This window comes from Centrocercus urophasianus, unplaced genomic scaffold (assembly GCF_019232065.1).
Source record: "Centrocercus urophasianus isolate 14NV4802_14NV808 unplaced genomic scaffold, USGS_Curo_1.0 seq_10, whole genome shotgun sequence".
NCBI lineage: Eukaryota > Metazoa > Chordata > Aves > Galliformes > Phasianidae > Centrocercus > Centrocercus urophasianus.
Window position 1 is genome coordinate 41,167,546 of NW_024884142.1, and position 14,687 is coordinate 41,182,232.

The following is a 14,687-nucleotide window of genomic DNA, read 5'->3' on the forward strand; positions in this document are numbered from 1 at the left end:
CACAGCCCTAAGGGTCCACCTGTTCCAGCTGCAGTTGAAGGCAAGCCTCTGACAGTGCTGTGAATGGGGTCACACTCTGTAAACTAGGCACCTCTAATCAAATGAATTGTAGAAAATACAGTGCCTTCTATTAAAAAAAAAAAAGAAAAAAACAACACAAAAACCCACAAAAACTCCTTCCCTCCCACCACCAAAAGTGTTTCCCAAACACCACAACAAAAACACAAATGTTCATCACTTTCATCTCCTTAGACTGGAAAAGGCAGCAAATTCCCCAAAAGAGAAGAGATTTAGGTTAGGAGGAAATTCTTTACTTACAGGCAGTGAGGCGCTGGCACAGCTGCCCAGAGAAACTGTGGGTGCTCCAAGGCCAGGTTGGAGGGGGCCCTGAGTGGCTGAGCTGGGGGCTGGCATCCCTGCCAATAGTAGGGGGTGGGACTGGGTGGGCTTTAAGGTCTCAACCCAAACTGTTCTGAGATTCTACAATTAATATCCTTTGACCTTAAAATAGTAGCACTGCATTGCAGCAATGCCTTCAGAACTGTGCATACAAAGTCACCACTAAGGTGGCTATTAAACAAAATGCAGTTATTTGTCTGTGTCTCACCTTTTCCCAAAGCTAGGCATTTACTTTTATTTTTTTCTTTTGCCAAAGCCAATCATTTTTCTCCAGGCAGTTCCAATTCATTTCAGGAGGGTAAGTAAGAAAAAGCAATTAGCTATGAACAGGAGTTTTGTGACCTCTATGAGACCACTGATTCATTCCTTAGAAGTCAGGCGTTCTCTGAAAATAAACCTTGTAAGAATCTGTCACTATTCTTTCGTTCACTCTCTCCAAAACCAGGTTCAATTTGCTTAATGCGCATGTGTCCTAAGGGCTCCCTTCAGACTGCAATCAGTCTGGACTCTAGAAATGACAAGGTTATATTACTGCATTCATTTTTTCTTTATTATTTTCCATAATAGAAGTTCCATACAAGTCTCTTCTTTCCAATGTCAGTGATGCTGTAAAGGTTGTACTGACCTCCAACCTCCCCCACAGTAGCAAAGCATGGGGTAAACAAGCAGAATTTATCTTTTCTTTTGAATCTCATCGGTGTTGTTGAACGTGACATCTATACTGAAAATTATCCTACCGTAGCTGTGTGGGGCTAACAAGACTAACAACATTATAAAGGAACAGCAGCAAAGCCTATGAATCATTGAAGAATAAGTTTCAAAGAACGAATTTATTTGAAGTTAAGGTACCATTTCTGCATGATCACTTAGAGAATCCAAATAGAAACCTCTCCAGATAAAGTATTTCTAAACTAGATAAAGACAAGAAGAAGACATCCTTAGTTGGAAAAACTCATGTTATAAAAGATAAGGAAGACGCCTAATATCTGTTGTTCTATGTTATCTTTGTGTAGTTGGGACACAAGAATTTGGAGGCTTTTTCACTCTAACTTCACAGTATTTGTTTAAGCTTGGCCTCACATTATGCAGCTCTAAGGCCTGATAAACTTTTGCCATCTACTGTATGCAGAGGTTATTCATATGTTTTAAGTGGAGTCAACCATCATTTATTTTGACACAATTACAGAGCAGGCATGCAACATCTGTGAGATTATCATCCCGTTTATTCTTATACAGTCATACCAGAAAGAGGAATCCAGAAAGGAGACAACTTGATAAATGTATAGCACAACATAATTTTTCAGCATAGCAAAATATACAAGCTGTATATATGTATAAATATACATGTGACACTACTGACTCTTGTGTCCTGACCACCATCCGGAACTGAGCTCAGAAATCCATAATTTTGGGTAGACACAAATTTTTAACAGACCTGATTTGAAAAGCTGCCTTAAAGATCCACATTATATCCTCACCTGAAGAGGAACAATAACACTGAATATCCAACACTTCTTACCATGAATCTGAGCCAGTAAAAGGAGTGAGAAAACTTGCAAAATAACACCTCATTCAAAACTGCCGTGTTCTATCAGTCAGATCGGGTAACGACAGACAATAACAGACTTTAAAAAATACACACATTGTTTGGAAGGTAGCAAAAAATTAATGCCAAAATTTAGCCTTCAAAGAACACCCAAAATAAATTAACACAAACAACATAGAAACAAACAGCAGTGGCCGAAGATTGACGTACTTCAGGGAGCTTATCAGAAGCCTCCCGAAGAGCTACATGAGGACTGACAGGGAGCAGAGACGATGGTGATACTGGCCATGAAGGAAGGGGAACACATACTGCAGAAAGATAGTAAGTTACGGTAGCTATTACTGAACTGTCAGTCTGAATGATTTGTTACCCTGAGCATGCAAGAGAAGCCATTGCCTTTACAAATGTATTTTACACATCTTAACTTCCGTAGCCCAAGCAACCATTTCATAGATGGACAAAATGAGAGAGACAGAAAAGCTGTCGTTTGACCAGAGTTGTTTCAACAAGTCAAACCCATCTAAAAATGTAAAGGCCTTTGACAAGTCACAAACCTGTGAGAAATTTCTGTCATGCAGGGAGAGAAGACATAGGTGATAAAGACTAAGACGTGCTAGCAGGCCTTACTTGAAGAGGCAGGTTTTCTTCACATCTATGGCTAAGCTTTTTATCCTTAAGTGATACCATCTGTTCTGACAGACAGTTTTATAAAATTTGAATAAGGTGACCTCAATAGAGGATTCTTGTGATGTGGAAGAATGAGAGTCATACATGGATGTGAAAAGGTTGTGGACAGCTCATGTAATTTCTCTTCCATGGGTACCTAAACACATACAGCACTGTCACAAAAGACAGAACTCATCCCTTTTGACACTCACAACACATAACCACCCATGATTTCTGTAACAATGCTGCCATAACTTTTCTACTATCTTATAATGCCTGGCATATGGCATTCAGGAAAATGCCCCTTTAGAATCTGTAGTTCAGTTATACAGTTAACTTCTGACAGATTAGCACACGGTATCCCCTCTGATTATAGCACAGTCACATCACTGTATGAGGATCAGCATCGAGGACACAAATGTTTTATGCAACAGAACATTCAGCTGATAAGGTCACTGATCACCTGGCTAATGACAACAGACACCATTTGGTGAACATTGGAAACAACAGCATTAGGAAGAAGGTTACAGAAGGTCTTCCTCTTTCCTTCTGACCAAAAGCCTTCAGTGTGAAACTAGACAAGAACAAAATGTTATGCTCATCACTTTTGTTTTGTTTTGTTTTGTTTTTTGTTACTCCTCATCATCAAATCTCAATGCAGTTGGACATAATGGGCAGCCTCAGTTCCAGCAAAAATGCCAGGAACAGCACAAGGCCGGTTGTAGAGCGTGATTGAAGGGCACTCACAAAACGTAAGCAGGGGAGTCTGCAAACCTACCCAATAACTCATTTTGTGTTTTATCAGTGCTTTGGCCCAGTCTTTCAGAAGCACTTAATCCGCCCATGGAGATCAAAACTTGTACCATGAGCATGTAAGAGAACACTCATTTTTTAAAGTAACTGACAGAGAAATAAAAGAATTCTTTAAGAAATCATGATTCATGTGTGTCTGTTCATGTGTTCCTGTACATATGCTGCACAGATACAGAGAACAATGCTTGGTTTGCATTATTTCACCAGGAAAGCACTTGTTACAGGACACTAACTAGACTGAATGTTTGTTCTTATAAGAGTAAACATGACTAGAAATAGTTTTAAAGAACAAGGTTTTTCTATTTTTAAAGTTTTTTTAAACACACACACAAACCACCAACAACAAAAGAATCCACGAACAGCAAGGAATAGGATCTTTAGGATCTTTCCCAGTCCAGTTAACGCTGAAGATTTGAAAGAAGCTGCTGCCCCCTTTTGGCTCTAAATACAAGTACAAATATCGTGCACTAAAAAGAATTAGGATTCTGATTACAAATAGGATTCGCCAAGAAATAGAAAAGTTTCGGATTTGTAAATAGCATAAAGCTGAGGTAGCACAAATTAAACTTAACTACTTAACAAGGTCACTCGAGACGACTACTTTAACTTACTATAACACTAAAGCTACTAAGATACAGAGTGTATGAAATCTAATGAGCAGCCTGATATATAACACATCTCACAAGCCATCTTAGTATTCCTTCCTTTAATAGGAAAAAGATCACAATATATTTTTTTCTCAAGAAAAATACAATTTAATAACAAAACAAATTCATCATAAACATCATAGCCTAATGGTTCTTGAGTAATATTCCCTTAGGGATACTACCGTGAAAGAAGTGACTCCCATGTCCTCCCATGTCCCAGCTTGTTCACTCCAGAGATCTCACCTTTGTCAGCCAGCATGCAGTCCCATCTGAATTCAGAAACTTCAGAAGGCTAGCAGCTCATGTGACTGTCAGTAGACCAGGAAGAACCCAGAATGAAGCCCAGGAGAACCCAAAAGCTTTAACTGCCCCTTAGCAAAGCAAAGGTTAACAGCAGCACTCACCACAGGTTGATCCCAAAGGGAGTGAACTGCAACATCCCACTTCTTGTTGCAAGGAAAAGCATCCAGAGCAAACACATCTCCAGAAGTGTAAAGCCAGTACAGAGGACAAGGAACTGCTCTGGTACAGCAGCCTGAACTTTAATGCTTCCATTCCCCTAAATAAATTAACAATAAATACTTGGACAATAACAAACACCATTAGATAAAATTATCATCATGTCATTCTGTTCTACTCCATTTTACAGAAGCATTACTCATTCAGGCATTAAGACATTTAATAGGAAAATTGGGATTTCATCAACAGGACTGTAGTAAAAAATTTGATTACTTAAAACCAAACTGAAAAGTTACCAGATGTCTATCAAGCTCCTTGATTTATGACATTTTCTTATTGATAATCAAAACATGTCTGTTAACGCCTCTGATTTAGCTCTGCTTATTTTTATATCTTCCTAATCTTCTATTTGAGCCCAAGCCATTGAAAACCTTTCAGTGAAGAGCTGATGGCTATGTTGCTGGTGGAGGTAAATGCTGGGGAGACAAATCAGGCTGTGTTTCACAGGATGAAGGCAGCAAAGATCAGGAACACTGCTTTTGCATTTCAGAAAGAGATCATGAAAAAAAGGGAAGGCAGCAAGACCTGTGAATGAGGGAGATGTGATCACAATTTCCAGTATAAAGTGAAAAGCAAACAAATGAACAAAAAAAATCCCACCCTTAAAGAAAGCTACAAAACATACAGTTCTAACCATCTTTCCTGGATTATTTTTTAGGGACCAATGCATTCCTAATACAGATCCCGAAGGGGGTGAGGACAGCAGTATCCTGCTAAAGAGCCTTCAGAGCACCAGCAGTTGTACTGCTTCTCTTCAGCACAGCTGTGCAAAACAAGACACAAGGCACTAGGCAGAAAGCTATCAGACAGGCACCAAATAGCATCTACAGCTGATGCATGAAGGGGAAAAAGAAAAAAAGAAAAAAAATTATGTGAAAAATTTACTCAGGTGAATCGAGTTTTCCATTACAAAGGGAGATTTTGTGAAAAATATTCCTCGGACTTATTCAGACGTCTGGCCTCAAAGCCCAGTTCATGACTAGCACACCACAAGTGTGGGCATCAAAAGCAAAGCTACTCTTACAGCAGAGTACACAAGCAAATACAGGTAAGGCAAGGCTACTCTTAAGCACATGAAACAACAAGAGTCCTGCCTCGGGGGGGGAGGGAGGGGAAGGGAAGGAATTTTTCCTTCAAACTTTTCCACTTCTTAATACTTGAAATCCACTCAAAACATGAATGATGTAGTTTTAAAAGAACTGGAAACAAAACCACTTCAGAGAAGACACATTCTGGACAACAGGTAAGTAATTTGCTCTTCAAGTCACTGGGCTGAGGTTCTGCATGACAAAATTGACTTTGTAGTTGAATCCAACATCAGGATGAGCTTTTCTTTTACTACATAGCAATCTCTGGTAAAAAATACAGAGAAACTATTCAGTGATTACAGGCAGCAGTCTGAAGTCATTCAGCTGGGCACCGAGACACTATGAAAGTTTGCACACTCCTTCTTGATCCTAGCTGGCATAAAGAAACTTATTTTACTCCTTTTACCATCTGTTTCAATCTTCATTCTCAGTTTTTCACAGAGGGTGGTGGCGCACTGCAACAGGTTGCCCAAGGAGGGTGTGGATGACCCATCCCTGGAGGTTGGTGGTTGGTGACCCCGCACATAGCAGGGAGGCTGAAAGCAGATGATCATTGTGATCCTTTTCAACACAGGCCATTCTATGATTCTGTGATTACCATTAATTCTCTTACTGTTTTATTATACCTCAGCCACATGTAAGTTCTATCTCCTTACTCTATTTTTTCCATCTACTTGTCACCCATGTATAAAAATCACCCTTCTAAAAATTACAGAGGTAAAAAATAAATAGTACAGTTCTAGCCCTCACCAATTGAGGGTTAGAAACATCTTTTCATCCAACATGACTCAGCCTTGTCTATTCATAGAGTTCCTATGCCTGCAACCATTGTACTCACGTACACTCAAGAAATCTGTAAGCACTACCACTGTTAAACAATTACTTACCACAATTACTATACCATTACTCTTATCTGAGCTCTCTGTATGGCATCCAGTTCAGGGTGAACTTGCTGCTCTAGGGAGGGAAGGCCACTTAAATATAAGTCAGAGATTTAAAAAAAAAAAAAAAAAAAAAAAAAAAAAAAAAAAAAAAAGCACATTGTTAATCTGAATAAACAAAACAAACAAAAAAAAAAAAAGCAGTTTCCCCAGTTTTAAGCTATGGAATATTTATAGTACTATTGTACAGCCAGAGTACATTGCAAATTTTGCCCCTTTTTTCTTCTACTGAAAAAAATTCTGCAGGAAATGCTTCTCAAGTAAAGATATTTGAGACATTCTCTTTAAAAATGTAATCTGCTATCAACCGTTGCTGGCCAAGACTAGATTATCATCAAAATTCACACTATGCAGTTTTGTTTCTTCCTCACAATAATCAGCTTTTTACCTGGGTGTTGATTACATGTTTAAAAAAAAAAATCACACACAGGAGCAGGCATCTATATTTTATATATAAAAAACAGAAGAAAATGAAATATCAGTCTGAATTAGATACAGAAATCACTGAAGTACAGAAGAGTATTTACAGGCTAATAAAAATATATTCAGCTTAACTAGATATGATACATTTGTTGTTAAATGTTATACCTCCTATAGGAATGACTTTATAGATATTTGGACACGTACAATAAATACTTGGATTTCATTTGATATAATGGTCAATTAACATATATTGAGGTGGATACAAACCATCTTCACTGCCACAAATACACTTCTACAAAGGAAATACTACATAGTCTTTGATCAGAGTTAAATTTATTGCCATTTAGCATTTTCCTTAACTAACATGCTCTTAATTAACATTGGTCCCAGATGCCAACAAGACTGTCTACCTTTAGCTTAAAATACAGTTGTCTCAATGAAGTTTGTTTGTTGTTTTTTTTTTTTTAATTGGCAAGGAATTATCTACTAGAAAAAAAAAAATGCAGTTTTCTTTAGAATACTATTTCATTCTTGAAGTAAAAATATATATACATGCCAGTAAACGGTTTCACACTTTAAAAAATAAAAATGAAGTCTGAATACTGCCTTTCCTCGGAAATTCTTCCAAGTCTATTTCTTTCAACCTCTGCGGATCAGCAGGACTGAGTCTTCCAGTTACTGACAAAGGAAAAAATACACATTTGTCTACTGAATCTGGAAATCTCAACTTGCAAACCTTTTCTCAATTTAAATATTAATCTCAAAGCATATCAGTATGACTACGGCACACAAGGATGTTAAATCAGCTGGTACTAAGGATGGAGTATAGCCACTGGAGTGTCTGTGCAAATTCCTCCCATTCAGGGCTTTCTAAACAAAGATTATAAAAACTGCAGGGAAAGAAACACAGTGATGATTTACTGATACCTGATTTGTCTGCTCTTAGTCATTCTCCTCAGCCATTTTCCTTCTGTTGATCTCATACATAGATTAAAAATAGACAAAATAACAGACAAAGGATCCAGCAACTTCCAGATGATAAAGAAAAGTGTACAGCATCGTAACAGGTGGACAAGGAATGTCAGGAAAATAACTCCAGAAATACTCTCCCACCTCAGGCTGGAATAGATCAATGGGCTAAATGGAAAATGAGCTATGCCAGAAAGTAAGGAAGATCAAATAAATAAAAAAAATTAAACTTCCTCTCAGATACAGGGAAAATGTGCAGGCAAATTCAGTGCTTTTAAAAAGCTATTAGATTAGTTGGACCAGCCTCACTTCTTACAACTGCAGCAAAATTTTATACTGCTATGATTTTCAAAGACAGTAAAACTACTACTCAGCTTTAAATCACACTCTCTACCAGAGAGCATAGAGTGTTCTAGGCCACTGACCATTTCAGAGTGCATTCTACTTTACTAACTGTGAGGAAAAAAAATAATAATAATTAAACAAAATAAAAATAAAAAATACCCACAGCAATCTGAATGTGAAGTTCTAGCAGTGGATTTATCTGCTAATTTGTACCCAACGTGCCTATCATTTCTGATGCATCAGAAAAAGAAATATGTCTGGTGACCTGTTTCTTCTTTACACAGATTCATTTTTAAATACTAGCGCCTGTGTGGTGAAAACTGTACAAGTTTGACTATTCTAAAAGCCTTCAAACAGTATGCCATATGAGAAAGGCTATTACAAAAAATGAACCAAGTAACTCCACTGAGTGAATGGAACTCATGCATAAAAGCACACACACAAAACAATCTTGTAAATAGCAAAGTTAAGGGATTTATAAATAGAAAAATCTTTGAATAAAGTATATACATTTTTAGGATTTTTCTATTAACATATATATAGTGCTCCTAGGAGAAACAAGCAACCGTGTTCTACATCACAATTCTGAAGGTAAAATTAATTGATGTTACTCTAAAGGCCATCCAGGTTGTTTTTTTTTTAGGTACATAATATCCTACATATTAACACTTGCAAAAATGTCTTTTCACATTAGTTCCACTGTCACATAATAAAATCTTTTCACATTACAATCCAACAGCCTGCAAAGCAGTAAATAAGAAAGCTATCTTAGCAGGGTGAAATAATAAATGTGATTACAAAGAGAATCTGTGTATGGAAAAAAGTAGCATTTCACCTAAAGATCTACAAGGTCAGCTCTTGTATATCTGCAGTTATACAAGAAACTGGCCAAGAAGCCATCCTCAACATTTCCATTTGCAACCATGCCATGGGCTTTTAGATGTACACCAAATAAAAGCTAGTTTCAGATACACTGCTGTTACAAAAACAGTATCTTTTCTCTTTCAACAGTAAGACAATTACAGGTTAATACAATTGCCCAAAAGTAACAGATAGGGCCAGACACTGTACAATTCTGAGCACCTCCTATAAAGTACTATGCACTTCATTTTCACTTCTTTAAAGATTCCTTTGATCTGAAATATGTTCAGTACCTATTGAGAGTACTCAGCATTTCATAAGCTCAAGCTAATAATGACCAACTCAGACAGCTCCACACGGGTAGTAACCACATCCATTCAAGAAAGCACACTGAACTGATGATGTTCAGAAAAGAATACCAAAGGGCACATATAACTGTGGACGTCTTTTTAAACTAATTTTGTTTGTAAAACCCGATAATACCCTGTTTAAATATGCTCGGAGCAATTTTCATATGGAACATTAGCAGTGAATTAATTAAAATAATAATATCAAAAAGCTCACCCATTATCATGGGTCATAACTAACAACTATTCCATTGTTGCATTTGGGTTTTGATGGCCTTGCTTAAGTAAGAAAGTTTTGCTATTCTGAGAAAACAAACAAAACAAAACAAACCGACATTATTTTTGGAAGTTACAAATCAAAAACTCCAAGTGGAAAATTCAGGTATGCAACAGTACAGTTCCCCCTCACCTTCCAGAGTCAAAGCTTGTTTTGCAACAAACTGAACACTGGTTGTCCCTTTAAAATATCAAGGGGTGAAAATAAAGCTGGTCACATCTCATTTTCCTTCCTTAGGGATATAAGAGAAATTAAAAGCTGAAGGTATTGAGGTTATCTTTTTTAGAAATCCCATGCTTTGGTGCTTATTATTAAAAAAGAAATTAGTTTCACATGCTATGTGTTAAGTAGCCATTGTGTGTCAAGCAAAAGACAGTTTTCCACACTTAGAAATGCTCACAATGAAGCCCTGAGGTAACTGCCTTTTTTCCAGGCAACAGTAACAGTTCCCTTTGACTTTTAATTACCATTTTACAACCTACATTTGTATAAGCAAACTCGGAGCAGTCAATATTGATTATCAATTGTTCCCAAAGATGGGATCTGTCCAGTTGTTTTTGTTTGTTTCTTTCTTTGTTTCTTTAGGATAAAGACTCAGCAGAACGGGTTAATTTGGGTGCAGCATCTCCTAATGAAGCTTCAACTGAATTTCCCAGGTCTCCATTTTCATGTCCATCAATACTTGGTTTCTTATCAAACACTGCAAGAAAAAAGAAATTTTATATAAGGAGAGAAGTAATCTTGGGAATCGTAGATTAGTGAGATTTATTTCAGAAACTAGAAAACATCCTGAAAAGAGTGCTAAAAATACAAGCTAATGTTTTAAGCAAAACACTACAGAAGGAAAACATGAACTCTTGACACACATCTCTGACCTAAAAAAAACATACTTGAAGAAGTGAACAAAATAAAATAATAGCTTACAGGGAATTAACTACACCTAGACTAGTCAGGAAAAAATAAGACCAATTGGGAAAAAGTGATTAGGAAAAAAACAATACACAAAACCCACAAAAGTTAATTAATTCAGTTCTAAGTAAACCAGGCCAACGAATAAGGGACCAACCAAAAGAGCTTACAACTTACTAGTAAGTTAGCTGAATTAACAGAAGATAAATGTTACAATTAATACAAGAACAGTGTTCTCTAGAAACTGGTTTGCACACTGAGACCTCCCAATTAAATACAACACTTTTTAGAAAGGTTACCTTGTGAGGGTTTGACATCCACATTTACTTCTTTCCTATTAGAACCTGAATTTGCCCCTTCTTCCAATTCATCAAGATATAAACGATAACGATGTCCACTCTCATCCTCATATTCTACGTTTTCATCATCTGAATCAACTTCTGGAGCAACATACACTACTTCAAATTCAATCTCGCCTCTCTAGAATAAAACCAAAGTAGGAATAAATTCAAGGGGACATAGGTTTAACTGAAGCAATATTGGCCCAGCCTTTTTCTCATAGATTGTAAGACACAACAGAACGCAGTGTAAGGTGATGGAGCTTCAAGAATAATACTGTTTGACTGAAAACATTAAAAGTCAAGGTAATTCAATAGGCAGAATAAAGGAAGTGCATAAATTTGCCTATTGTTAACAGGTCCCAACTGACCTGTTGGGAGAGGATAGTTACAGCTTCTTTATGTTTTGCATCTCTTAGATTAACTCCATTTACTGCCAGAATAGCATCCCCAACATGTAGTCCTCCACATCGATCAGCAGGTTGCCCAGGATGGATTTCAGAGATCAGTATTGGAACACCATGCTCCTTCCCACCCTACAGAAAACAAGAATTTTAATCAGCTGAAATGTGCACTGGCAGAAAACCAGCATTCTAATAGCTGTTCTTAATGTGCTTATTTCAACTTTTATTATAGAAACTAAGAATGAATGTTTTGGACAAAAAGAATATCGAAGTAGATGGTATGAGATGTTTCTCTTAATTCTTCTCCCCTGAGAAGAATAGCCAAATTTCAAACTTAGGGCCTAAGCCCAAAACAAACACTGAACATCTAAGTTTTACATAAACTTAAGGATTTCACAATCAATCAGAATGAGTTGGATTCTTCAAGTCACACTACTATAGCTACAAATTTACATAATGCAACCTTTTTGATTGCTGTGCTCTAATGACATATTCACTGTTCCATATTTTATGAAGTGCAAATTTAAATTGCTTCTTCTTTGTAATGGAAAATAAAGCATTTACTGTGATTGAAATTCCTAGTCCTTCATGGTCTTCTTTAACTAGCAACACTTTTCTGATTGGACCAACACCTTGACTCTTCTTTAAGGCATCTGGATCCTAGTTTGATATAAAATAAAACAAAACACATAAAAACTCAATAAACTGTAAATACAAACACATGAACCGAAAAAGTATGCATTCCTGACTTTTTTTTTTAATTATTTGTAGAAGGACAGTATATCAGCAACAGACCAGCACTGGGCATGTCAATCCCGAGTGCCTCCTTACAGATAGGTTACAAAATCAGAAAAGGTTTCTTATTATGCACTTCTGACAAGAATAATTATTTCAATTATTTCAGTGATGAGTGTTGTAATTACACATAAATTCCAAAAGCAGGAAAAGTAGCCATATATTAAAAATATAAAGGGACTACATAAAGGAATGCTGATCACTGTTGGAATGTTGTACGACAAATTGTAACTTAAAGCTAATCAAATGATAGATGTAATACAGTCCCAGAAAAGGGTTTATTCTTGTTATATTAAAAACAAACTACATCATAAGCCATTCAACTCAAGACTAGAAAAGAAGCTAAATTAATCCAGGTATTTATTTTACTGTTGCATTTGTGCATATCCTCAAAATCATACACACACATATAAAGCATATTTTATACGCCATTAAGAACATAAGTAGTAAGATCCATCTGAACAACTAAGATATTTAAAACAGGTCAATCAAAGTAATGCCCTTTCCTGAAAGTGTTTGGTTTCATGCACTGAATGCTGGGGATTATTAACAGTTCACGTGCTAGGCTAGCTAAGACAACGTCTACCAAGGCTACACATGTTAAATTCATATTACTACACACAGCAGAGACAGTTTTCAAAAGGACTTAGTGTTTCTACATAAGGCAGCAGAATTGTCCTTCACATGGTCACTTCTGTAGACATGCTATTCAGAATGGATCTGTCCTCTACGATATCCAGCTCTGGGTTCCCCAGAGTAACAGAGACATGGACCTGTCAAGAGTGGGTCAAAAGAAGGGCCACTAAAATTATCACAGGGCTGAAACACCTCTCCTGTGAAGAAAGGCTGAGAATTGGGGTTATTTATCCTGGAGAAGAAACAGGTATGGGAACAGATGATCTTTAACAGTCCCTTCTAACACAAACCACTTTACGATATAAAATAATTACATATATATAAAAGTGACAGTTAAAAGAACTCAAAAGTGAAGTGCAAATAAGCACAAAAATCAAAGAACTAACTCCCAATTTTTTTTCCTCAAATATCAGAAATTACAGAGGAATGAGTCACTCTTTCAACTTACATGTCCTGGTGGTGCTTGCATTGGTCGTTTCAGATCATTCCTACCTCGACAAGCTCTAATAACAGTTTTGTGACGGTGAAGGTGTATTTCTGCTTCAAGCTGATTCCAGAGCTTGTCATGAGCAGGTCCCTTCATATCTCGACCCAGTAACTGAATCTGTTGAACTCTACAAATGACAAAGAGAATAACAACACACTATAAGGCAACTTAAAATCAGTGCACTGTACAATTTACGCTCCATCAGACTACAGCATGCAGTCATGCAGTGACTGGTGTAAGTGCAGTAACTGCAAGTTGTGACAATGATGAGCATGTTAAACTTAAACAGCCATGCATGTATACAATTCTTCATAAGCTTAAAGGGCTTGTAAACAGCTCATCTACCCCACAAAATCCAGAAAATTTTATAAAAAAAAAAAACAACAAGAACACAACCCTATGGCTCTTCTTTGTAATGTGAAGCATTTTTGGATTCTTCCTTGTCTAATTAACTGCAAATACAAGACTCTTCGTACTTGGACTACTCTTAACTTTGGACCTGCCTTTGGGGATGCAGAGGAAGAGAATAAACAGAGTTACAGAAGTGACCATTTGTGTGACTAGCACAACCTGTTAAACACAAAGTTGCAAAAAGCAGAAGTGGTTGGGCTTTCCCCATGACCAGAGGCTCCAAAAACTGTCTTCAGAAGACTTATGCAGCTATCTTGTTTTTCATTTAAAAAAAAAAAGAAGAAAGGAAAAAAAAAAGCCAAACACATAATAGATGGAATAAGTAATGTAAATTTTAAAGAGGAAATTTAAATCTAGTTGTAAGGGCAACAGACCCACAAGAGAAGATTCAAACTGCCAGCTCAGTACAATGTATTTAATAGTGCTTATGGCAAGATAAGAATTAATATATTGCTGAATCACTACACAAATATAACAAGCAAATGATCAATTAGATGGACAATGCAAGAACATAGTAGTTAAGATAGATGTCAAACAGAGATAAAGTGACTGATCAATATCAGTCAGATCAGAACTGCCTCATCATGAACCATCTCTTGTCTCCACAAAATAAGTACAGAAGGCAATTTCTGTACTGCTTTCTTAGCGCTTCTGCAGTGATAAAAAGACAACTTAGATGCTAAAGAGTGGGATGAGCAAAAAAAGATCAATGCTGCAAAGCCAGGTGTCTGAGAACAACGGTATCTCCAGCCCACCTCAACACACAGGGCACGCCGGGCCCTAAGCGTAGGCACTAAAGATCCTTGCAGACCTTAATGGGACTGGAGAGCTCAGGAATAGGAGCATAATTGTAACACCATGCTGCT

The 14,687-nt window shown here is 37.0% G+C and overlaps 1 protein-coding gene and 1 long non-coding RNA gene across 2 annotated transcripts in view; both read right to left on the bottom strand.

Annotated features, from left to right (window-relative positions):
• Nucleotides 1-1,604: 1,604 nt before the first annotated feature.
• Nucleotides 1,605-6,181, bottom strand: LOC122165553. The gene is made up of 2 exons (XR_006170544.1): nucleotides 4,476-6,181; nucleotides 1,605-4,379 (listed from the first exon to the last, which is right to left on the bottom strand). It is a non-coding gene; the product is annotated as an uncharacterized LOC122165553 (long non-coding RNA).
• An 870-nt stretch (nucleotides 6,182-7,051) lies between these two features.
• The window catches only part of GOPC (golgi associated PDZ and coiled-coil motif containing), a 28,191-nt gene continuing 20,555 nt past the window's right edge, over nucleotides 7,052-14,687 (bottom strand). The window contains 5 exon segments of the mRNA XM_042815555.1: nucleotides 7,052-10,541; nucleotides 11,050-11,230; nucleotides 11,460-11,624; nucleotides 12,057-12,152; nucleotides 13,372-13,537. Of these exon segments, the coding sequence (XP_042671489.1) occupies nucleotides 10,423-10,541; nucleotides 11,050-11,230; nucleotides 11,460-11,624; nucleotides 12,057-12,152; nucleotides 13,372-13,537 (727 nt within the window). The 3' untranslated portion in view covers nucleotides 7,052-10,422.